At 51.3% G+C, this 24,618-nt stretch overlaps 1 protein-coding gene across 2 annotated transcripts in view; it reads left to right on the top strand.

The window, feature by feature from the left end:
- Positions 1-24,208, top strand: part of BPI (bactericidal/permeability-increasing protein) — a 25,855-nt gene extending 1,647 nt beyond the window's left edge. For both annotated transcript variants that reach the window (XM_004687196.2, XM_012728180.1), the window contains 14 exons: positions 1,785-1,899; positions 3,206-3,334; positions 4,740-4,901; positions 6,082-6,145; positions 10,005-10,068; positions 11,416-11,507; positions 12,797-12,973; positions 14,196-14,255; positions 15,565-15,732; positions 16,910-16,977; positions 18,871-18,913; positions 21,513-21,576; positions 22,576-22,652; positions 23,886-24,208. In XM_004687196.2, coding sequence (XP_004687253.1) covers positions 1,785-1,899; positions 3,206-3,334; positions 4,740-4,901; positions 6,082-6,145; positions 10,005-10,068; positions 11,416-11,507; positions 12,797-12,973; positions 14,196-14,255; positions 15,565-15,732; positions 16,910-16,977; positions 18,871-18,913; positions 21,513-21,576; positions 22,576-22,652; positions 23,886-23,924 — 1,322 coding nt within the window. In that variant the 3' untranslated portion in view covers positions 23,925-24,208. The remainder of the gene's footprint in view (positions 1-1,784; positions 1,900-3,205; positions 3,335-4,739; positions 4,902-6,081; positions 6,146-10,004; positions 10,069-11,415; positions 11,508-12,796; positions 12,974-14,195; positions 14,256-15,564; positions 15,733-16,909; positions 16,978-18,870; positions 18,914-21,512; positions 21,577-22,575; positions 22,653-23,885) is intronic.
- The last annotated feature ends 410 nt before the right edge of the window (positions 24,209-24,618 follow it).

Raw genomic sequence — 24,618 nt, 5'->3', positions numbered from 1 at the left:
GGGGGTGCCCACTGCTCTATGCTGCCCCCAAGGGGAAGAGAGATGAACTGCATGACAATGGAGGAAAGCCAGCCCCAGGGAATTCAGACCCCGAATGCCCCTCATGTACCACTAGGGAAACTAAGTTAGGACTCAGGGGGACCCGGTACCTCATTCCTGAATTCCTACCCTAGCCCAAATAGGACACCTCTGAAATCGAAAGGAATATGCCTTCTATTTGGTGCTTTGATGTTGCTAGCCACACAATAATGCCTGGGGTGACCCTGAACTTCTGGGAGCAGAGACTTGGACTCAGCCTTTAAACCCAGAAGTCTTAGTGTTCTGTTTTAGTAGCCTCAGTTTCCCCATCTACTCACATTCCACGTGGCAGCCAGAGGGAGTTTTCTGAAATGCAGCAATCTGTTTCTGTACCCCCCCTTTCTCACATCACCCACGGGCTCCCTAGTGCCGTAGAGACTGGCCGGCCTTTTGGCACAGCATTAGAGGCCCAACAAGAGCTGGCCCTTACTGAGCCCGGTGCCCGTCTTCCCACACCCTCTTTCCGTTCCGGCTGTGACTAAGTGCCATTTACCTTTGAATCTTCAGAAGACCAGGCTCTGGGTTCAGCAGGCCTGGATTCGGTCCTGCTTCCGGAACTTGTGAGCTATGTGGTCACCTTTCAGGATCTCAGCTTCCCCACCAGTGAGTTGGGGGTGGCAGTGAGACCAACTTCCTAGGATTATTCAGATTAACATATGTACAGAATGCAGAACAGTCCCTGGCACAGAATAAGAGTTTTCTCAATGCTTATTATTATTGTTATTGTTATTTCTAAACTGACATGGAAAACACAACGCCTGGGACCTCTCCCCTTACTACTTCCTCCTTTTCAAGTAATGGGCTTTCCTTCTAGTTGGCTCTTTGATAACGCTAGCCACACAATAACTGATAGTCAAATTCCTGGCACAGGGAAATTTTTTTTACTAGCTCATCACACAGATATCAAGTGCATTCTAACATTAACTGCCAGTTGCTATCGTAAAGGTAGAGGAGGCATTTGCAAATAAAGCAGATATTACCAATGACCTTGGGGCTTACATCAAGTAAGGGAGAGTGCTATTAATCAGAAAGGGAGGTGAATACATGCTCACAGCATGGAGAGAATAACAAGGTCGTTGCTCTCATCCGCTGAGTCAGGGAAGGCTCCTGGAAGAAGCGGTGATTTAGCTGACTGGGAGGTGGGCTGGGAAAGATGGAAAAAAGGGTTTCCTAGGCAGCCGGCATGGCATTTGCAAAGTCCTGTGGAGAATCCAAAAGCCAAGACCACAGGCACAGAGAAGGTATTTGACAATATTCTTAGGGTGCATGACTGGATTCGGGGGAGGGGGTGTGATATTTTATATAAAGGCTGGCGACCTAGAACTCCCAGGCCAGTTCTGACCTGCCACATGTTGTGGTGTGCCCCATAACCTAATAGTTTTAATATTTTTTAATGGAAAAAAATCAAAAGGAAAAATGATATCTCACAATGTATAAAAATCATGAAATTCAAATTTCAGTGTTTGTAAATAAAGTTCCATTGGCACATAGCCATACCTCTCATTTCCATGTTATCTTTGGGGTAACAACTGCAAAGTTGAGTGATTGTGATGGAGACGGTGTTGTTGACAGAGCTGAAAATATTCCCTGTCTGACCCTTTAGAGAGAAACTTGGCTGATCCCCTTCTGGAACTTTCTAGTCCCATGCCCCCACTACCGACCCAAGGTAATGGGCCTCTGATATCACTACTGCTCTCTCCCCTCAGCCTGTCAGCAGGGAGTGGCTGTGCTGAAGAAGGAGTTGGAGAAGATCAAGATTCCGGATTTCTCAGGAAGCTTTAAGGTCAAGGTTATTGGTAAAGGGCAGTATAACTTCTACAGGTAAGACCTTCTGAGTTTGATCACCAAGTGTTCAGGGACACCAAACCCTGAAGCCCAGGCCACAAACCCCAGCAACTCAGAATGCCAAGGATTCCCAAATCTAGAGTTGACACCACCCCAAGGAAATACAATCCCCCACGCCCCCAATGGAGCTGGGAGTAAACCAGGAAAACTGTCTTAAAGGCACTTACCATGACTACCCAGGGAGTGTGTTGTGAGCCTGAAAAGGTTGAACTGGACACACATGTCAATTAGGATTTGAGGGAGGGAGTTCAAGAGCGACAAGCCTAGTCTTAAATGGCCTAAACAAAAATGAATTGGCTCACATGAGAGAAAAATGCCTGGAATAGTCTGCCTTCAGGTTCAGCTGGAGATAGGCTCAAGTATCATTGAACCAGGTTCTCTCACCACCCCCCACCACCACGTTCCTTGAGGTCTAGTTCTCAAGTAGGATGTCCCTTCAAAGAGGCAAGATGGCCACCACATCTCAGAACCCCAAATCCTGGCCTTACTACTAAAGTAAAAACCATAAAATTCACTCTGAGTGTCCATCTTAGGCCAAGTACACACTCTTACACCAATCATTTTGGTCAGGGAACTAGAATACACTGACTAGCTTATGCTTCCGTTGCAAGCTTTTCTCCCTGAAGATGGAGGTGAAATAAATTTTCTTTGGTAATATAGATGTGGGGAGGGGTTCTTCTAAGTAAAATAGCAGTTCTCTCGCCATAAGAAGGGGTTCAGGGTGCTGAGTAGAAAGGCCATAAATTGGAATCTATTGAAATCTCATAAACCTTCTATAGAATGTTATGCATCTGTTCATTCTGAAAATAATTAGAGCACCTACTATGTATTTGGCATCTAGTATGTATTTGACACATAGTAGGTGTTCAAAAATATTTGTTATAATAGTGAAAAAAGACAGATTCATTCCACTCCTCTATAGACCTTATAATCAATGGTATAGCACTAATGGACAGACACCCTACAAGATAGAGATTGTGTCCATTTTATAAACAAGGAGACTGAGGGTCACACAATAATACATTGAGGAGCAGGTTTCAAATGTAGATTTGCTTGACCTCAGAGCCTGGCCAATGTCCATAATTCCCAAGGCTTTGGGTTCTTTTGGGCTAGATGGGTGAAGGGCTGGGGTGGGGGTGGGGCAAGTCTGCCTTTTTAATTGAGTCCTTGTCTGGGCCCCAGGAGGCGAACTGAACTGAACTTTCCAGAATTGGGGTGAAGGGTGAATGGCAGTGGGGAAGAAATTGCTGGCTCCAAGTCATTGCTCTTTGTGTCTCTTCAGCATGTTTATCCGTGAATTCCAGCTTCCCAGTTCCCAGATAAAATTGTTGCCCAATGTGGGCCTTCGTCTTATCATCGAAAACGCCAGTATCAAGATCAGTGGAAAGTGGAAGGCAAAAAAGAATTTCATGTGCGTTTCCAAGCGTGGGTTTATTGACTCTCTGGGTGAGCACTTGGTGATCTTCAGAAGGGACGAGAGCCAGGGTCTCGGGGATTCTTGCCATTTGTCCCTATTGGGTTCCTGGGGGTCATTTTTCACTCAAGAAGATTGAGCATTTCCCTGGGTTAATCACTGAGCATTTGTTCACATGTCAGAGGCAGGACCCTGGCGAGGCGAGGCTGGCCCATGTGTCTTCAGATGGAAGGCTAGGGGGGACCTTTAACTTACCCCTGAATCAGATAGTGATGGCCAGGTAACAAACCACCCCACGCTCAGAGACTTAAAACAAATGGTGCTGGATGGCTTGCGGATCTATGTGTGGTCTTGGGTTCCCTGACCCCAGCTGCTCAGCAGACAGCTCTGTCCACTCTCCTCCATGGGCCTGTATGCTGAGCACAGTGTTGGCAATGGGGGGGGGTACAAGGGCACCCAGAAGTATGAGGGCGCCCTCAAAGCTAGGCTGAGGCTTGGGACGGCCCTGCAGTCACTGCTATCAGACCATGGGCCCCCAAAGGTCATGTGGCCACACCCAAAGCTGACAGCATGGAAAGGGGTGCCCTCCTGCCCTGGACAGGAGGGCATGGACGTGGCAGGGGGGTGGAGACAGTGAGAAACAGGCAAATTATACAGACTGTCACTCTGAATCTCAAATGGGGCTTTCACCACAGAGACCCTGCCCATGAGAGAGCAGTAAGACTAACAACCACTTTAGCAACTTCTCCTTTGTGGGGAGTTGGGGGGCAGTGGCAGGGTAGCACCTTGGTGGCTTCTGGTTCTGTCGGTTCCCAGCACAGGAGTTGCTTTGTTCTCTACCTGGGCTCTTTAGCTTCTGTCATTACACTTATTGATGACTGATATTGACAGCACCCCCACACACACACACCAAAATTTATGGTGTTTATTTATTTATTATGGAAGAGCTGTCAAACTGCATTCATGTCCACTCTCTTACCCAAAGCCCGTTTCACCCCTGAGGAAGGAGTCCTTAACCCTATTTAATGAACAAGGTCATTCATGAACTAACGTCTCTGACCCCAAACATCCAGCTTCTTGGTATCAAAACTGAGACTAGTGTAGGGTCTGAGTGAAGAAACGGAGCCCTGGGAGGGTAAGAAATATGTCCAAGTTCATGCAGCGAGAACAATGGACTGAGGCGGTGGGTTAAGAACAGGTTTCAACCAGGCAGAAGTGGCTTCAAACTTCAGATTGGGATCCTGGCTCTTTTACTTGGCTGCTGTGTGACCTGGGGCAAACTGCTTTCCCTCTCTGACCCTCACTGGAGAGGGATTCTGGCCAGCCTACCTTCCAGCATTGGGATGAATGATGGCGATGGGGAAGTGTGTGCACTCCAAGTCCTGGCTCTGTTTCCTTTCAGCAAAGCCAGCGGTAACTTTGACCTGAGCTTGGAGGGAATCTCCATTCTGTCTGCTCTGAAGCTGAGCTGCAACGCCACCACAGGCCACTCCACCATCTTGTGTGACAGCTGCAGCAGCCACGTCAACAGCGCCCACATACACATTTCGGGCAGCAGCCTGGGGTAGGATCTCCGGGGTGTGGGTGGGAAGAGGGGACGGTCCCCATCATGCTACAGATAGAAAACATGTCTAATGCCACCTCCTCGTCAGGCCTCGCTCAGAGCCTTGTTTGTCTACAGGGCTCCACTGATGGAGCAGACATTGTCCCTGCCTTCAAGGGTCACATGTTCCCTAAGCAGCCATTCAGCAGGCTTTACTGAGCACTTAGCATATCTCTGGCCCCCGGCTACACAGTTTCTGTACCTTCAACCGCAGAAACGTCAGCCCAGACTTGTAGGCATCCTCTATCCCTCCCTCAGTCAGCAAACATCGAGCAGACTCTGCTGTGCACCGTGGCTTGTGCAACGTGCCCAAGAAATGGCCACTAAAAACTTAGCAATGACTAACAGACCAGAGGCCTACTGTGTACTGGGTGTGGGCATAAGTTCAGGCCTTGGCTCATTTAAGCCACACGATGACTCTCTGAGGTCACTAGTATTCACCCATTTTCAGGGGAGAAAACCAAGGTACAGAGAAGATGGGGAAGCACCTGAGTTTTCGTAGTTGGGCAGTGTTGAAGGGATTCTACCCAGAGCTATCTGACCCCAGACTCTTGCCCACGCTGTCCCTGTTCTCACGACGCTGCCAGCCTAGAAGGGAACACCAGCCTTCATCAAATCATTGCATGACTTAGGGTTTGCAAAGAATCACAAAAGGATGAAACTAAGAAAAAGAGGGACCCAGCATGTCATAGGTCATAGACCACTGCATAGATCAGGAGGAATTGGACTGGTCTGGGGACTGGCCAGTTCTTCCTTGCAGAAATGACATTTGAATTAAGTTGAAAAGAATAAGTAGGCGTTAATTAGGTAGCTGGCAGGGGCAGGGGATGTTTTTAGCAGAGGGAACAGCGTGTACAAGGCCCTGTGGTGGGTGGAGACCCAGGTCACAAGGGGAACATGGGGGGGGGGCAGTGTGGGCATGCAGAGATGGTGAGAAATGGGGACTGGGGTGTGCAGGGGTCCAGTTGTGAACGCGGATGTAACACAGTGAAGGGGAGATGTATCTGATGGTGGGGTGGGGTGGGGTGGGGGCGGTGGTCATTTGGAGATCAGGCTTGTGTGGAAGAGGGAGGGAAGTAGCCTTGTGAGGCCACAGGGACAACTGGGAACCTCACACATGTCCCCATATGCCAATTTCCAGGTGGCTGATCCAACTCTTCCACAAAAAAATCGAGTCCTCGCTCCGAAATGCCATGTCCAGCAAGGTAGGCGAGGCAAAGGCCTTGTCACTGTTGGAGGCGGAGGGCCGGGTCTCCACACGCCTCAGGGACACACCTGTGCCCTCCAGCCACCTCACGCGGCCTCACAGCCCCTCCATCACCAGTCTTGAAAAAACATCAGCCTGGTGTGTTTTCTGAGCAGTGCAGCGAGACTAAGAAACAGTCACAGCCCACACCCACAGCAAAGGCACCTCTGCTCTTCCCCCAGCATCTCCCCTGCCAGGAAACTGCTGCCCTCCTGACCCCAAGAGCCCCCTGGCCTCCCTCCCCACACCCCACAACCTTGAAAGCTTTTTTGGTGCTTCTCACAGCTGCGAGGCTATTGTGTGACCAAAGATCCTTGAAGCTGGGACAGGTACAAGAGACAGATGTCAGCAGCGTCCCCCCCCCCCACGCCCCAACCATTGATCGGGCTGGTTTTCATAAATGAACTGTCAGTTTCCAGGAACCCTTGAGCCTGTCTCACAGGCCAAGGGAATGTGGTGGGCTTTCTCCGCAGGGCAGGGAGGAGGCAAGGCAAGACTTGGCCAGATCTCTGCTTTAGAGCAATTTCTCTGGCTGTCATGAGACTGTCTGGGTGTGAGTGGGGGCAGCAAATTTCAGAGGGATTGGAATCTTCCAGATGGGAGATGTTGGATTCTGGACCAAAGTGCTGACAATATTGGTGTGGACACATCAGTCAGATACACCAAAGGCTTGCCGGCAGTAGTCAAAAAAATCTATGTGTGGTTAACCTCAGTTGCACCATCTGTAGAATGGGGACATTAGTATTGTCCCAACCAAGCGGCCGTAACGCAGTCAGTGTGCTCACCTACCAGCATGCTCTTTCTTTGCTCACTGTCTTTGCAATGAAGTAACAGCAGGAAAGGGGTGTTAGAATATAATTAGCATTTGGGACTACTCAACAGATTATTTCCTGAGAGCACTAAGTGAGACCCTGCATTGCAGCCCAGCTAAAAATGATGATGGTGCTGGTGATGATGGTGGTGAGGAGGGGGATGGTGGTGAAGGAGACCATGGCCTTGGGGAGGAGGAGGAGGATATGGACTATTTACTCTTACAGTGGGCTTGGCCCTGTCTACACACTCTGCAAGGAGTCTAGCATTTATCCACACCAAGTCCTTATTGGAGGGTGTCGTGGTTCTCCCCATTTTACAGATGAGTCAACGGAGACACAGGTAGAGGAAGTGGAAGTGCTGGGATTCTAAGCCAAGCCACCCAGCTCAGAGACTGAGCTCTTAGTCATAATGAGGTATTGTTTAGAAGAGCAAATTTAGCCTGAACAGAGGGAGAGAGAAGGAAGGTTCAGCTGTCTCTGGTGCTAGGAAGGGCTGCAGGAGAAGTGAGTTGGGATTTGACGTCCGGGAATACTGAGCAGGGCTATTACCTGAGGGAAGAAGAACCCACCTCTATACAGGTATGTGGGGGGGGACACTGTGGCGGCGGGCTGCCTCCAGGCTACCGAGGGATTTGCTGGACTTTGGAGCCATCTGGTGGCCCTCATGGGTGAGCAGCACTGGAGGGCAGTGGCTGCCGGGGCAGTGGCCGGCTGGTTGGGGCCCAGCTGCCAAATTACTGCCCCAGAACCACCCTTCCCTGGCCATCCCGGGGCCTAGGAGTGGAGGCGCAGTCCCCTCAGATTCTAGTCCTCTTGAAGTACCCAGGGTCTCAGGCGATAGAAACACACTCCCGAAGAAACCAGATTTGCTCCCCGTCTTCCCTCCCTGCCAGCCTTTCTGCCCTTCCTTCCTCCTCCTTTCTCCCAGCCTCCCTCTCTCCAGCCTGCCTGCCCTCCCTGCCTGCCTTCTGGCTGTTCTTCTTCTCTCCCTCCCTCCCCTTTCTGCTCCCTGTGTCATCCCCCAGATAAGCAGCCTGAGGGACAAAGGGGAGGGAGGGCAGGAAGTGGAGCAGGTACTGGGGAGTTGGGGGACCTGGAGACTTGGGCCAGTAGGCAGTGGGACCTTGGGCTTACGGTGCACAGGGAAGGTCCAGGCTGCAAAGCAGAGTCTGGGAGGTAAGCACAAGTTGGGAGCATAGAAGAAGTAGCTTTGTTCGCTACCTCTTCCCCCCAGGGCAGGGGCTAAAACAAAACTTGGGGTGTAAGTCATTTATTGGAAGGGGAACCCTGGCAGTGCTGGAGTGGGGGAGAGAGCAGGGTCTCAAGCATTAGGGCTCTAGCTGTGGGCATCTGGGGCTCAGCCCCACAGGCGATTCTGAGGTACCTTGTAGACCCTCCTCAGAACCAGCCCCAGGGGTGAGGTGGCCAAGGTGGTTTTTTTTAAGATTTTTTTTTTAATTTATGCATACAAGAACTGGGGTACAGGCCAGAGGTGCGGGGGTGAGAGATTTCACTAGAGACATAGTGGGGAGCAGAGCAGGCAGATCCACTGAAACACTCTGCTAAAGGGAACAGCAGGTGTGGTCCAGGAGAGCTCTGTCTACTGTGCCATGTGGGTCAGCTCCCTGGCCAGGGGTCCAACATGTTCCTGTACCAATTCTCACCCCTCTTTGGTCTGAGCTGTTTCTGGCAGCTGCAACTCTTAGCACGTGGGGCAAGATCTGGGTGGCTGAGAAAGCCCTCAGGTGAGGTAGGTTGTGGTGTGTGAAGGTAGCTGTTCACACCAGATGAAGGTGACCTCCTGCGGTGGCCAGGGTCTGGAAGAGGTTGTGTAGAAGGAACAGGTACCCAGAAAGGAGCACCAAAGAGCTCTGACTTTTTTGTAAGGGAACAGGAGCTCACAGTATATCCATTTCCAGGAAAAAGTAGATGGAAGGAGAGGAGAGCTGGGAGCGTTCTCTGTGCTGGGACTCGAGAAGGAGCATTTCAAAGAGAGAGGGTCTTCCATGCCAGGGCTTACCCAACAGTTAAGAAAAGCAACGACTGCAGAGACTCAGACACTATTGGATTCATGAGGCGAAGGTCATTCGTGGGGAGAGCAACTTTGTAAAGCAGGGCCTTATTTAGTTCCCATCCCTTCAGGCTAGGGAATCTCCATGAAACAGCTCCAAATGTAGCATCATAAAGCAACCACCATTTATAAGGTTCCCGGAGACTGGATCAGGAAATTGACAGGCACAGCAGAGCTGTCTTAACTGGTCTCGCTCTATGATGTCTGAGTCTCACCTGCCTAGAACTATCCCAAGAGATCCTCTCTCACACCTACGGTTCCTGGGCTGGGAAGACAAGAAGGTTCCTCTCAGCCAGGGCTGCTAACCCCAGCAACTACCTGTGATCCCTCCACAGAGCTGGAGTTTTTCATAGCATGTCATTGGGTCTCCAGAGGGAATATTTGAAGAGACCAAGGTGGAAGCTGCACAGACTGTTATGACCTTGCCTTGGAGGTTACATGACATCACCTCTGCCATATTCTATTAGTTAGGAGTCAGTCACCAGATTCTAGGGGAGAGTTCACATAGTCACCAAGGATGGGGGCATGGCAAGGTCATATTATAAAAGAGAAAATCAGATGGAAAATATAACCTTCCACAGTCCATCACACAGGTAAGAAAATAGAGGTCTCAAGAAAAGGAGTAACTTTCTCAGCGGAAAAAAAACAAAAACATAAAATATCTATCAGGGAAGTTCCATACCAGATTAGGTAAGAAAATGCATATACAGTCATCTACACTAATTATTTCTAAGCTACATACCGAAGTTTGAGCTTCCTGGTGACCAAAGAGAAAAAGGAAGCTTGGTTAAGTGATTTTCACAGGAAAGCAAAACCTGTCTGGATTATTTTCCCAAAGTACCTCACAGGAAAGCAAAACCTGTCTGGATTATTTTCCCAAAGTACCTCTTACATCATGGGAATCCCTCACTGATCTCTTCCTTGGTTCTCCCCAGATCTGCGAGGTTGTGAGAAACTCTGTGACCTCTAAACTGCAAAGTTTTCTCCAGACACTGCCAGGTAAGGCCTGGAAGGATCAAGGAGTCTGAGAAAAAAGAGGGAGAGGGAAGAGCAGTGGGAGAATCCCTAAAGTTTCCCAGACTTGCCTGGGCCTGGGGGAGAATGGGTAGAATAGATTGTTCTCAAGTGGCAGTTGGCATCGGATTCTCATTGCTCCTGGTCCTTATGGCAAGTCTCTAAGTGAGGACGCAAAGCCTCCCACTCCCCTTCATTCTCTACCCTTGACAGAACTGAAAAACCAAATACTTGCAGCTATCTGGAACACAGGTCTGACGTGGATGATTGCCTCTCTTTGGGTCTCAGCTTCCATCACTTTAAAATGGGGACAGTTTTCTCTAATCCCAAGTACTTGGGAAACTGAGAAGAGCTACAGTTGGTGGGAGAGGAGTCCTCTGACTCAGAGCTCATCACATGCCACAAACCCAGCAGCGTAGCTTGCTCTCCACATCCCGATACCTCACTGAGGTCTTCGTGTCTCTCAGTTTCCCCATGAGGAGACCTCTGCAGGGGTGCACAATAGTAGGGTGGGCTGGTCTGCAACCTCACTTCTGGACTTCCCGTGAGGACCTGGTGAACAGAGATTGCCCAAGTTCAAAGCCAGTTAAGAGGCCAGAGTGGGATCCAAATTCAGAAGTTTTTGTTGATTCCAAGTGTGTCCTGGCCTGCTGCCTGGGTTCCCTCCCGGAGGCACCTGGTATGGCCAGCACACTTCAGATGCCCCGCCCCAGCCCCAGGCAGACCCAGGCAGACAGCTTATCCTGTGCACTGGCAGTCCAAGCTGTGGTTCATCAGACGGAAGAAGATTTTGGAGTGAGCCCCAAACCTGCTGTACCATCCTGCACAAGTACTGTTTCTGAGCTTCAGTTTCTTGCCCTCCAAGATGGGAGGGAAGGGCTCAGTGATATTTGCTACTCATCGGTTACTGTGGGAAAGCTGAGGGTCATTCAGTCCTGAGCCAGCATGGACTCAGCCTGCGATGTCATCACTGCTAATATAGGTCCTCTCTGGCATGTGCGCCCCGGCCATGCACAGAACACTGGGCACATTTACCCAGTTACAACTGACAAAACCGAGAAGCAAACGGACAAGTCCAAGTTCATACGGAGTTCAATCAAGCCCAGGTCTCTCTGCTCCTTGACGCTGCCTTTTAGCCCCTTCGAGGGTCCATTGGATCAGGGTGTGGGTCCATTTTCCTCTAAAGGCAGCTCAAGAGGGCTCCCTGGAGGAGGTGGGAGTGAAAGTGCACTGCAGTTCTTGCCCCCACGTGTGGGGAGGCTGGCCTTGCCTCCCAGGGCCCACAGGTGCTGCACGGGGAGAGGGCACATGCTCCATTGTCTTCCCCTCTAGTGACAGCCAAGCTAGACAATGTGGCCGGGGTCGATTACTCATTGCTGGCACCTCCAACAGTCACGGCTGAGATCCTGGATGTGCAGTTGAAGGTGAGACATGCTAAGAGCCACATACCCTCAGTGTCTGCCTCAGACCCTCCCGGCTCCCTATCATGCTTGGACACAGATCTTATCATGACTCGACCCCCTTCCCATGGATTCCTACCACCCCCCCCCCCCCCATCCCACAGCACTCTCCACAGCTTTCCCTTGCTTCAATGACACTGGGTGCCCCAGGGCCTTTGCACTTCCTGCTCCTTCTGCCCCAAAGCTCTTGCCTAGATATCTGCAAAAGTGTTCCTTTCCTTCAATTGTTTGCTCAAATTCTTCTCCCAAGGAGGCCTTCTAGACCACAGGCACTGAAGCAGAAATGGTGGGGGGGGGGGACCGGGGGGGAAGGGAAGAAAAAGAAAGAGCACCCAGATATTACAACTCCAAAATACGCACTATTGACACACTAGTTAGATCTTTTGGGGTCCTGGGCCTTACAGTGGACAGCTTGTGACTGAGTGCCCTCTTGGGACACCTGAGCCCTTCCCATTTCTGCCACAAACAGCACCACAAGCAGCCACGAATATCTCTGTGACTGGATCTCACCGCCCTGGAAGGTTCCCTAGAAGTAGAATTGCCAGACCGTGTGGTATACGTGCTGCAGCGGAACAAAGGATAAATGCGATGCATGGTCACCCCAGGCCAGAGAAGGTCCTGCTGCGCACCCAGCCTGGGCCCAAAGCTCAGGACTTCAGCCTGCTCACAGGGCAGTTCCCTGATTCTCGGCTGCCACACACGCTATGGGGTGGCAGGAACGGGTCCCTTCTCCCACTAGCTTTTCCCACCAACCACCTGACTAGATGCTGGTTGCTGGTGGCACACAGAGCCGCCCTGTTGTTTCTAAGGGGTGTATGGTGTCCCACCGTCCAGGCCTGGGGGCGTCCATGTGAGTGATGCAGTGATTCGAAAGTAAGGAACACTAGAGACTCACAGACCTGCTGCCCGGATGCGAGAAATGGTACCATGTTATCTTATTCACCTCTGATTGGTGTTTAATGAAACGCAGTAGAGACACAGAGCTGAGGCCCCGGGCGCCTCCATCTCTGCAGCCCACTGACCATTTCCGTGTGTCCTTCCTGCATTTTCATACTTTCACCGCATGTCTGTGCGCATCAGCAATTCTCGTATTGTATGTTTTATAGGCCCTTAAATTGGACTTAAATAGTGTCCTATCATATGTATGTTTATAACTCCACATTATTCTTAGTTTAGCTGAATAAATGACCTGCTTTTGCAGCATGCTGTCAATTGGTCTTGAGAAACCTATAAACATCTATTCCCACCCCCAGGGAGAGTTTTTTCGCCTGGGCCAGCGCAGACCCCCACCCTTTGCCCCACCGGCGCTGACCTTCCCCAGTGACCACGACCGCATGGTGTACCTGGGCATCTCCGACTACTTCTTCAACACAGCATGGCTCGTGTACCAACAGGCTGGAGTCCTGCACCTGACGGTCAAGGATGACATGGTGAGTCTGCCTGGAGTGCATGTGGGAAGGACACTGGCCAAGTTGCATCAGAAGGTCCAGAGCTGAGCCTTTGTCCACCCTGTGGAGACCAAGGTCTTGACTTGAGTGTCAACGAGGCCCCTACAAGTTCAGATGTGATGCCCCTTCCTTTTTTTTTTTTTTTTTTTTTTAAGATCCAGCTATTTATGTATACAGAACTGGGGTACAGGCCAGAGGTGCAGGGGGGCAAGAGGATCCACCAGAGACAGAGTGGGGAGCAGAACAGTCAGATAGACTGAAAGTTACTGTTGAGGGGAGCAGCAGGCGGGTCAGGAGAGGTCTGCTGCACCATGGCTGGGGACTAGCTCGTGCTGCGGAGAGCCTCACCGTGCTGTGCTTCAACCCACTGCACCACCAGGGAGGACCCTGTGATGTCCCTCTTTTCCAGCTGGGTGACCTTTAGCCTGGCAAGTAGCTTCCCAGAACTTTAGTTTTGTCATCTGTTACACACCAACAACAGTTTCTGCCTCCGGAGTTTGTACTGCGGAGTCTAGGAAGGCACGAGAAGCCCTTCACACAGGCCCGAGTGTGGAGAGCACTAGATGAGCGGTAAGGAGCAGCAACACGGGCTCAGTGGCCCAGCCTCAGCCCCGCATCACCCTGGCATTATCCTCCTGTCGCTGTCTCTCTATTCATGGCCAAGCCCCACTTTGGGTCTCAGTCTACCCACCTGTCCGGATGAGGAAACCACCATCCTCTCGGGAACCCAGTGCAACCCATCCCTACCGACTTCCGCCCTCACAGAGCTCAACCTGAGGGGCTCTTGGGAACGCTGGGGCACCAGGCAGTGGCCACCCCTTCGCCCCTCTGGCGAGGAGACAGACCATCCAGGCGGGAAACGGTCAGAGCGAGAAGGACTGGTCACCATCACATGCACGTGGCAGAGACTCACAGGCAGGCAGGAGTGGCAGAACATCATAGTCTGAAAAGCTTGGTGGTAGGGAAGCTGGAGAGGATGAGGGGAGCAGGGCCTCCTGAGTGATGGGCGGGGAGAGCACTTCTGACTGCCGTGCAAGCAGGGACTGGCCCCAGCTGGCCACCCTGGCTGACCACTGCGAGAGTCATGGGTGCGTCCTTGTCACCTCACCTGTACCCTCTGTCTCTCACCCCACATGAAATGTGCCTCTTGTCCAACCTATGACATCATTCCTAAGAGTTCTTGCCTCTTTTCCCCTTCCAAAAGATTCCAAAAGAATCCAAAATCCAGCTGACGACCCAGTTCTTTGGAACCCTCATACCGCAGGTAAGAAAGAGCCTGCTCAGGAGTGGGCCCGGGGGTGCTGGAGAGGATGGGGTCCACTAAGCAGCCTGATGAGAACCCCACCCCGCCCAGACATGGAAGCAACCTAGCCTGAGCGAAAGGAGATAGCTGTGTGCAGCCACCCCCAACCCAGAGAAAGGGGACCCAGGGGCGAGGGCAGATGCTATGGGCCCAGTTGTTCAACAAATACAGGCTGAGTGCCTGCTGCGTGCCTGGGGTCCTGTGTTGGGCATCTAGCTGGCAGACTGGCCCCCTGCCCCCTGGAGCAGGCTAGAGGGGTGTGGAAATTATTATTCAGGCTCCTATAAAGAAAAGATAAGTGAAGCCAACATCTCGATGAGGCCGCTTCAGGCAAAGCCTAAAGTCAAGGAAAGTCTCTGTCTGCTCAGGCCACAGACAGGGTGACCTGACACACCAGAAATAACTTCTCACAGCTCTAGAAGCTGAGAAGCCCAAGATCAAGGTGCCAACAGATTCTGATACTGGTGAGGCCCCTCCCCGGCTGGCAGGTGGCCGTCCCCTTGCTGGGCCCTTCGGCCCTTCCTCTGGGTGCAGTGGAGAGAGCAAGCTCTGGGTCTCTTGGTAGAAGACACTGGTCCTGTTGGCACAGGGCGCTTCTCTTAGGCCCTGACTCACCTTCTTTACCGCCTTGAAGCCCCTTCTCCAAATATGGGCACTACGGGCAGGGTAGGGCTTGAACATATTAAGTGGGGGACGGGACTCCCACATTCAGTCTATAACAGCCTCATCCATGGTGGTACTTCCAGAACATTCCACATGGGAAGTCCCAAGGAAGTGTCATTTGCATAATGATCTTTTTTCTCCCCCACCCCCCCAGGCTGTGAGTTTACCTGGGAGAGGATTGGAAGCTAGCAGAGATGGGGGTGTTGCCAAAGACCCCTTGGGCTCCCCTGGGAGCCACCACTACTCTCTGAGGAGGCAAGAGTTCAGCTGAGACCTGAAAGGAGGGAAATAGCCAAGCTAGGGGAAGAGTGGCCAGTCAAGCTTTCGGGAAGAGGGAACCGAGCGTACAAAAGGCTTTCGATGGAAAGAGAGCTGCTCATATTTGAGGAACAGAAAGGAATCCTGGGAGGCTGGAGTTGGAAAGCAGGAGGAGAGGCCTTGAGTGAGGTGAACAGGGCGCCAGCTGTCAGATCTTGCAGTCTTTGGGATTTATTGGAAAAGACATAGGCAGACGGGAAAGTGTTGATGTAGAGCCAAGACAAGATGGGATTTAAAAACACTTTAATAAATTGCCCCTTTTGTGGGTTGTCCCCCCTGGGGGCTGCAGGTGGCCAAGATGTTCCCCAACATGAAGATGCAGCTGTTCATGTCGGTCTCCTCCCCACCCTACCTCACTGTGCACCCTGCCGGCATGGACCTCAGCCCTGCCCTGGACACCCAGGCCTTTGCTGTCCTCCCCAACTCCACCCTGGCCCCCCTCTTCCTGCTTGGTGTGGTAAGCTGTTCCTGGGGGCGGGCACAGGAGGCTCTTGAGCAGGCCACACACACTGGCCTTGGCGTCAGGGGCCCAGGGTGACTCCTGCCCAGATTCAAAGCCAGACACTATGGCTCCAGGACTGATGACCCTGCTGGCTTCCATGACGCCCACTCATTCATTCACTCAATTATTTATTCCATCCGTAGCTGGAAGTAAGTGTTACATTACTGTTTCCAATTCATTTACTCGTATCTTCGGTCATTCAATTATGCATATGTGTATTTGCTCATTCATTCATTTATTCACTCAATTATTAATTCATTCAATTATTCATTAGATTGCTAACTTGAAATATGCTATATACTTTCTCTGGTTCATATATGCCTTCCATTTATTCCATTATTCATTTATTCATCCACTTGAACCTTTGTTCCATTAATCATTCATTTGTATATATGTTCATTCATCATTTATTTATCCGTGCATATCTTTGTCTGTTCTTTCATTTGTGTGGTTAGTCCTTCACTAATTCAAGTTTCATTATTGTTGTTGTTGATTTCTACATTCATTCGTTTGATCACTCTGTCATTGCCAAACAATTGGTGGCCCCACTATGACCACTGGGGTGAGGGCCAGACTGTCTTCCCCGGGCGATATTCCTGGACTTCAGGCAGATCTGCCCAGTTTCAAGTTGAGACCCATTACCCCCACTTTATAGATTAAGTGGGTTCTGCAGGAGTCACCCAAGGTCACACAAACAATGGCAGGAAATCTGATCTAGGAATCTCGGTTTCTGACTTGGCAAATACTTGTGGAAAGAATAGTGGATGATGGCTAGCCTGGACACACCTCGCCCACAGGGATGACTATGAACCAGAAAAGAGCATATTTCAAGTTAGCTACCTAATGACTACTTGAATACATTAATAATTGGATGGATAAATGAAAGAATGAACAAACACACCAACGCATAATTGAAATGGTCTCAGAAAATGTTAATTGCTCGATATCTAGGGCTTATCAACAAGCACAGGTAAAAGGAATAATTCCCTCCACTTTGGATTCTGTGGGTCTGACCCAGCAGTATGGGCACCCAGGCGGGGCCACTGTGAAGCTAACCTCCTGGTCCAGGAGGCCTGGCAGAGGCCCTGGCTCTGGGGCGAGTGGCCTCACCTCCTCGGATATTGTTTTGCAGAGCACAAACATTTCTGTGAAGGTTGACATCAAGTCCAAAAGGATTATTGGAGAGCTCAAGATGGACAAGTAAGTGGGCCTGTGGGGACAGAAGGAGACGGCGGCCATGCGTTCTTGGTGCTCCTGGGGTACAGTGACCTTATCGTATGCCAAGCACCATCTCATTGCTTCCCTGTCCGTCAGTTACATTAAATCTCAAATCGTCCCCATTTTGCAGAGTGTAATGGATGCTCAGAAATGAAGTGACCTGCCCATGGCCACACTTCTAGGAGGACCAACCCTCTGGGTTTCCCTGGAGTACCCCTATGCACTGAGAGTCCCAGGGCACCCCGAGCTGACCCTTCAGCGCCAGCTGCTGATCCCCATCCCCACCCCCATTCCACGTCCCTGGCCTTCCGTGGCACTTGCCAGACTCACTGGACCTACATCTTCATACCCCGTGCCTGGGCCCTCACAGCCGCCCCCTGCTGGGAGACTCAGGAATCTGCCCATTTGAATCTGGTCTAGAAGCTATGGTGGGGGAGTGGGGACCCCAGCTTGCATTGGAAGCTTAGCTTGCCTGGGCAAGCAACCTCAGTTTCCCTAGCTGTGAAATAAGCCCAACAAGTAGTCTTTGCCAGCGACATCAGCATGAAGATAGATTGAGATAATAACGTGCATTTCAATGTCTGCGACACTTCAGGGGATGTAATAAGCCTGCAGGAAGCAAAAGAGAAGAGAAAAAGATGCAGAAAAGAGGAAATTTAGAAATGGGAAGAGAGATAGAAACAGAGACTGACAGGCTCAGAGAGAAAGACAAAAGGAGGGAAGAAAGGAGAGAAAGAAGGAGATACAGAGACAGAGACACGGAGAGAGCAGATGTGACCACCAGCATCCAGGCCCAGCGGCCAGCTCTTCATCATGTTCACACTGTTTGCGTGAACCCTGACCTGTACTGTGCGTGCTCCATCTCTTCTCTGGCGCAGGGAGCTGTCCTTCTTAACCTTGAGATCGGCTCCTGAGGGTTACATGCTGCTCCTTTCTCCTGGCATCATTTTGACAAGTGTTATTGCCTCAGAAACATGTGGGCTTAATTTTCCTTGAAACACCAGTGGGTCGCTCAAGTCGAGGAGCCAGAGAGGATGCAGCTGGGTGATGGCTGAGCACAGGCTTTCTCAAATAGGCAGGGGCTGGGGGGAAGTCTACAAGGCAGAAATCCCAGGGCGCCCGACTGCTGGTGAACAACAGTTTTCAAGCTTTACTAGGGTTTTTGGAGAACAGGATGTTGACATCAGAGAGACTTGTTTGAAATCCTACTTTGCTAATGATTAGCTGTGTGACCTTGGGCTGGTTGCTTGCCCTCTCTGAGTGTCAGTTTCCTCATCTGTAAAACAGGCTTGTGACAGTACCGCCCTTGCCTCTTGGGTGTTGCAGGATTTCAGTGGGGTAAAGCATCCCACATAATGCCTGGAATAATGGGGGTTCAATAAGCTGCCATTTGTTTCCCTCTTTCTCTGAGGCCACTGTTAAAATGCCATAAGGCAGTATTTATTAGTTCAAACCATTGAAATTCAAGAGTTTCAGGCAAGGGGGATACTGGTACTCAAACAATGTCCTTAGGACTCTGTCTCTACCTCTCAACTCTGCTAGCTTTATTTCCTAGAAGACTATCATAAGTGGTGACAAAAATGGTCCCTAATTTTCCTGGAGAAAAGAGAACACCTTATTCCCAGGTGTTGTCCCGGGACCCACTCTCACTGGACCATCATGGGTCATGCCCACCTCTGAGCACCCACTAGGGTAGTCCCTAGCAGGACTCTGCCCTAAGCCAGCCCACCCTGGGCTCAGCAGCAGCAACGTAGGGAATGGCTGATTTCTGCAAAGGAAAGATCAGGGGGGCGGTATGACCCGGGGAAGGGAACATGCATTTGGGGTGGCATATAGGCCTAGCAAATGATGCTCTCAGCCCCCTCCTTTTCACAGGCTGCTCCTACAGCTGAAGCACTCTGACATTGGCTCCTTCTCGGTGAGTCCAGCCCTTGGCGACTCTGCCCACCCCTCTTCCCCTTCCCCCTCCCCTTCTGAATTCAGGGAATTCTTGAAATCATTTTGGCAGCTACTGGCTCATTTGCATGTAATTTGCATGCGAAGAAGTGCTGGGGGTGGGGCCTGTGGGCAGAGAGACCTGAGCTGGAATCTGTGTTCCCCACCTACAAGTGAACCAATGACCTCCTCTCTGAATTGCATTTCCTCCCCACAGATCAGGGATGGTCCTTTCCACCTGAGATAGTGGATGAGTTTTAACTGGGGCTAAACATGCACAATCTCGTATGGAAAATTGTTCAACAAATGTTTGTGGACAGACAAGTTCCTTTTTTGAGCACCTACTGGTATGCCAGACACTACTGAGAGTGCGGAGATATGTTGATGACAGGGACAGGGAAGCTCCCCTCCCCACCCCACCTCATCCCACCCCCACCCCGCCCTTACCTCATCGTGGACAAACACAAAAAGAAATGAAGATCATTTCAGTCATGACCAAAGCAGTGAATAACAAAATGGACATGGGGTAGGGAGTGAGGGGGAGGGTTGAAGTTAGACCCTCATGGAGGAAAGCCTTTTGGAGGTGGAGACATTGGAGCTGAAGTGGCCAGCAAGGCCAAGATCTGTGGAGGAGGGGACAGCAGGGATGGAGGCCAGCCGTGAGGGAGAAACAAGGTGGCTGTGCTGGGGAATGGAGGGAGACAGTGTGACCGGACAGAGGAAGGAGGGCAAGGAGGGGGTGTGTGGCTGGAGAGGACGGAGGGCCCAGCTCCCCAGAGCCTTTGGGCTGGAGAAGATCGTGTTGAAAGGACAGTGAGAAAATGGGCTCTTTCCCGCAGGGAGAAGCACGATCTGATCATGGCGTGTAAAGGGTATAAAAGGTGCCACTCACTGGGGTGGGGTGGGGTGGGGAGAGCAGTGAATTGAAGGGTCGAGTCATCACACCGGAGTGGGGGCGCTCGAGGCAGGTGCCTTTGTTCAGGTGAGAGATGGTAGAGGGTGGGACGGGCCAGGTAGAAGGAGAAAGATGCTGGATTGGAGACATACTTGGGCAACAGAATTAGATGAAACTTGGTGAAAGATCTGAGGTGTGGTAAGGAGAAAGGGCGAAGAAGAATCGCCCCTAGGTGTTGGCTTCGCAACTGGGTCAAGGGCAGAGTCACTTTCTGAGCTGGCTCAGGGCAGGGGGGAGGAAGAGGAGCCGGCACCTCACCAGGCCTAGCAGGGCACCCGCCTCCCCAGAATCTCTGATCACCACCAAGCAGACCCACGTTCCTACCCCCCGTGCTAGTGGCAAGTTGCCGATGGAAGTGTGGTCCAGGTCCCTTCCACAGACTCCCTGGATGGGCATCACCTTAGAGCTCCCCTTTGAGCATGCCATGCCCTGTCACAAGCCTCTTATCCAGATGGCCCTGAAGGGCCTCTGGTGACGCCCTAAAGAGCACTTCCTTAGCTCTCTGAAATACCCCCATTTGGGTGCATTGTTAGCCACCCAACCCCAAATCCAGACTATCCCAAACGCCCTCCAAATCTGATGAAAACCCAGCCAGGCGTGTCCATCCAATGAGCTCACACCCCACAGAAGCACCAGAGCAGCCTCTGCGTGTGCCCGGACTCCCTGGCGCTCACCTGGAGGCTTAGCTCAGTCAGCAACCAACTTCTGCTTCTACAGAAAAGAAAAATATGAAGTCCCCAGACTTAAGAGAAAAAGGGCACAGGATCTGATGAGCTCAGGGAATTACCGCCTGGAGGAAGAAACCCAATTGTTCCAGCAACAAAAATGGACCTATTTGCAAGTTGTAAATGTCATCACTGGAGGCAATTATCTCGAGGGTGTTACATTATTTAAACTTTTTTTTTTTCATTATTGGAAAAGCAAAACACCAACATTATCAAGCAGCCAGAAGCTACATCTGTAAAAACAAAGCAAATTTTAAAAATCCCTATTTTCAGCACCTCACCAGCCTGACCTTTGCTATTTATTGATAATAATGCAGTGGCATTTCATGGCTTCAGTAGTCTGCTTTTCCTTATTCAAAATTCCCTCATGAATAATTCTGTGCTGATCATTGTCTTTCTACAATATCATCCTTAACAGCTGCATAGTATTACCTGGTATCAAAGTGCCGCTATTCCCCCCAAATCTTGGAAATGTGGGTGCTTCTAATTATTGCTTTGGTCATATCCATCACTTGGTGGGCATCCTTCGGCTGACATCTCTGCAGAGGCCTAACCACCCCTCAGGACGAATGCCGAATGCCGTAGGTGCCTGCTTGCAGCCCACCAGACACACGCATTCAGACTTTTGATGAAATTGCCAAGTAGCAACGACTCTGTTCTCCAGTCTGTAGACTCTGACACAGGTTTCCACATGCAGCACTCTGATGGCCTCTCTTGCACCCTACAGTCTAGAAGGTGTCCTCTCCGAAACTTCAGAATGAAAGTGATCACTGCGGTGACCTTGATGTGCCATAGTCTTGACACCATCTCAGTTTGCCCAGCGAGGGGGTTGGGGGAGGGAGCAGGCAGAGGGCTGCTGAGGCAGCGGGGTCTGACATGGCGCCTGTCTTTCGGGTTTCCAGGTTGAAAGCCTGCAGAATGTCATGAACTTTCTTTTGCCCACTGTTGTGCTTCCCAAGGTTAATGGTAAGGAGCTTCGGAGAAAGGATTGATTTTTGGTTCCCTAGGACCGAAAGTGGGAGGGGCTCATTTCTTGAACCACCTAAAACCTGGCCCCCGTTGAGGGCTCTGGCCGCCTCATATGAATCCCAAATGGCATGGGAAAAAACACCAGTGGGAGCCGAGTTCCTACACCTGCCCACCCATTACTTCATCCAGACTTTACTGCAGCTCCAGGAGATTAGAAGATGAGCTGTCTCTAGTTTTCATGGAAGGAAGTGGGAGGTCAAGGAAGTTAAGTGGCTTGTTCACATCACAGAGCAGATGGGACTGGGTTTGATCCCAACTGGGTTTGATCCCAGTGACCTCTTTCCAGTTCTGGGAAAAGGGCCAGGGAAGAAGGGTAAGGTCAGCTCCCCACACTGGCAAGGCCTGCCATTGCAGAGCCAGGGACAAGAGCACAAATAGAGGCCACACATGCCATGTGACTAGAATATTTAGAAGTTGTAAATTAAAACAATGCATCATTAAATTGATTGATTGATTGATTCCCCTACTTCCCATCCTTGAAACATATAGCTTCAAAATGACCCAGGAGACCGGGTTTGAGTTTACAAGTCTCTGGAGGTCCAATTCAAATGTGGATCCCTGCCCACTACCCATCTCTGGCTTATCCTAAACATTGAAGGTCTTCTTGCACATATGAGGAGGTAGCCTCAAATGCATGGCCGCGGGCTGGCCACACCCCATGCAAGCAGCCACCCCAGGTATCACTTGGGCCTGGTGTTTGCCAGCAGTGTGATCACCCCCAGGGGGGCAGTGATGGAAAGGGAGGACCATACAATTACTGGGTGTGGGCTTAGGCCGGAAATGAAGGGCCCCAGTCCTTGGGTTATGGTGGAGAAGTGGATGGGAATTCCACGACACCTCTGGTCTGGACTCACATGCCCATCAGTCCCCCACCCAGAACCAGGCTCCAGGGAAGCTGCCTCTCCGCCCTGCTCCTGACGCTAACCTCTGTTACAGCGAGGCTGCAGCAAGGCTTCCCGCTCCCCATGCCTGCCCATGTCCAGCTGCTCAACCTGCTGCTTCAGTCTCACCAGGTAAATCCCAAAGGTCTCTCTTTGTCCATCTTCTTTACTAATAGCAACTGTTGCAGGAAGCTTCATCTAGGCAAGCCCTGACTCAAGTTTTCTACCCTTACAACAACCCTGGATGATAGCTGCTGTTAATAAACAGGAAGGGAGACAACGTCTCAGGAAAGTCAGCTGAACGGCTACTCAGTGAGCCAGAAGCAAAGGCAGGTGTCTGCCCTGCACTTGGGGGAAACCCAGCTCGCTGGGTGGCCACGGGGCCTCTTTCACAAGGCAGACGTGTTTAAATATTGACACATATCTTTTATAAATCTTCTGTGCCTTCTGCCTCACGGTAGGCTGGCAGGGCATGAAGTGTGGTCAGTGTGGGGTGGATTTAGATACAAAGCATGTGTCCCTCCTCTGGCCTTTCCGCCAGCCTGGGCCCCAGTAGTATGTGACACTATTTACCCCATCATGGCATGTTCCTGTCTCAGCTTCTGAGTCTTGCTCTGGTTTTCCAGCCTCTTCCTTCCTCCTCCCCTCTCCTTCCCAGAGGGAGTTCTCAGGGATCCCTGCAGAGTCTCAGCTCCCGAAATTGGCTTTCCCCCTTCACTTTCACCAACCTAAGAGCCACCGTGGTGCCATTCTGGGACCCAGCCCTGTCTCTCCTTTCTTCCACTCCCCACTGGCATCAGCAGAGCCTTCACCCTGTGACCCCAACATCTGGCCTGTCCCAACAAAACTGATGTCTGCCACAAAACCAGCACTCAAGCATTTCCCTTGGGTTCCCTACACTGAACTGAGAGGGAAAAGCAAAGACTCCCCCATGGCACAATTCACTTTCTTCACTTCTGAAAATCTGAGTGAAGGACACAAAGGAGTCAAGGGAAATGTTTATGCAGCTTTGATCGGGAGCAAAATCTCCGTGGGCTACCCCAAGGCTCCGTGGGCTACCACAGGCGGATGGCAGAGGAAGCCTGCACAGCGGCCTTGGGGTCTCCACCTGAGAAGGAAACAGCCGCAGGAGCTGCTGGCAGAATCGGGGTGGGCAGCCACTGGTGTGCACCCCCGGGGCAAGACGGGGTGGGGTGGGGGTCCAGGCTCATCCAGCCTCTCCATCAGCCCCATCCATCAGCCCCACCCTGCTCCTCCTTCCCGCCAGGCAGGCTCTGGAAGTTTCCCTCCAAAACCCAGCAGAGCAGCTCCACACTCACAAACAGGGTGCCCATGCAGCTGTGACAGTGTCCCCATCTCTCCTAGGACTTCCTGCTGGTTGGTGCAGACGTTGACTACAGCTGAAGTGGCCTGGCGGTGGCTGTCGGCCGCCCAGGGGAGGGGGTGGAGCACCCACCTTTCCTCAGCCACCCTGCTCTCGCTCTTGACCCAGAATCCCTTGAAGACTCTTCTGCATTCAGGTTCAAAAATGATCTAAACACGCGAAACTTGCTCCCTGGAAAAGTGGGGGTGCGAAGCCCTGGATGTCTTCCGAGCGCTCCAGCTGCATGCACATTTCTAGGAATTGTGTTTCCATTGTAAGCACAATACTTCTTTTTGTGACATACACACAGCAACCTTTGTTTTTCTCCAGGGCGTTCTGTGTGATGGTTTGTTTCTTGTCTCATGTCCATTCATTCCATGGTTGGCTATGCCTGCTGCCATGGCGGTCCACAACACAGCTACGGTCACCTCTTTTGAATTCTCTAGTTACCTCTTGAAGCCCCCCTTGCCTCCTAATGTCCATTTTTTTTTAGGACACCCCTCATTCTACAGTGTCCCAGAGTACTTGGGCTCAAAGGGAAAGTCTTGCTTCCTGGTAGCATCATTTCAGTCCCCTGGACTGTTGTTCCTGCCACTGCCTCACGGCGCGCTGTTGAGCAATGATGCTGTTGCCTTCCTGGGTCCTTACACACACACACACACACACACACACACACACACACACACACACACACACGTCGGCTCCATTGTGATGTCTCCCTTAGGCCAAGCTCTC

Source organism: Condylura cristata, unplaced genomic scaffold, assembly GCF_000260355.1.
Source record: "Condylura cristata isolate star-nosed mole 26May11 unplaced genomic scaffold, ConCri1.0 scaffold00022, whole genome shotgun sequence".
Lineage (NCBI taxonomy): Eukaryota > Metazoa > Chordata > Mammalia > Eulipotyphla > Talpidae > Condylura > Condylura cristata.
This window is presented reverse-complemented; position numbering and strand designations above follow the sequence as displayed.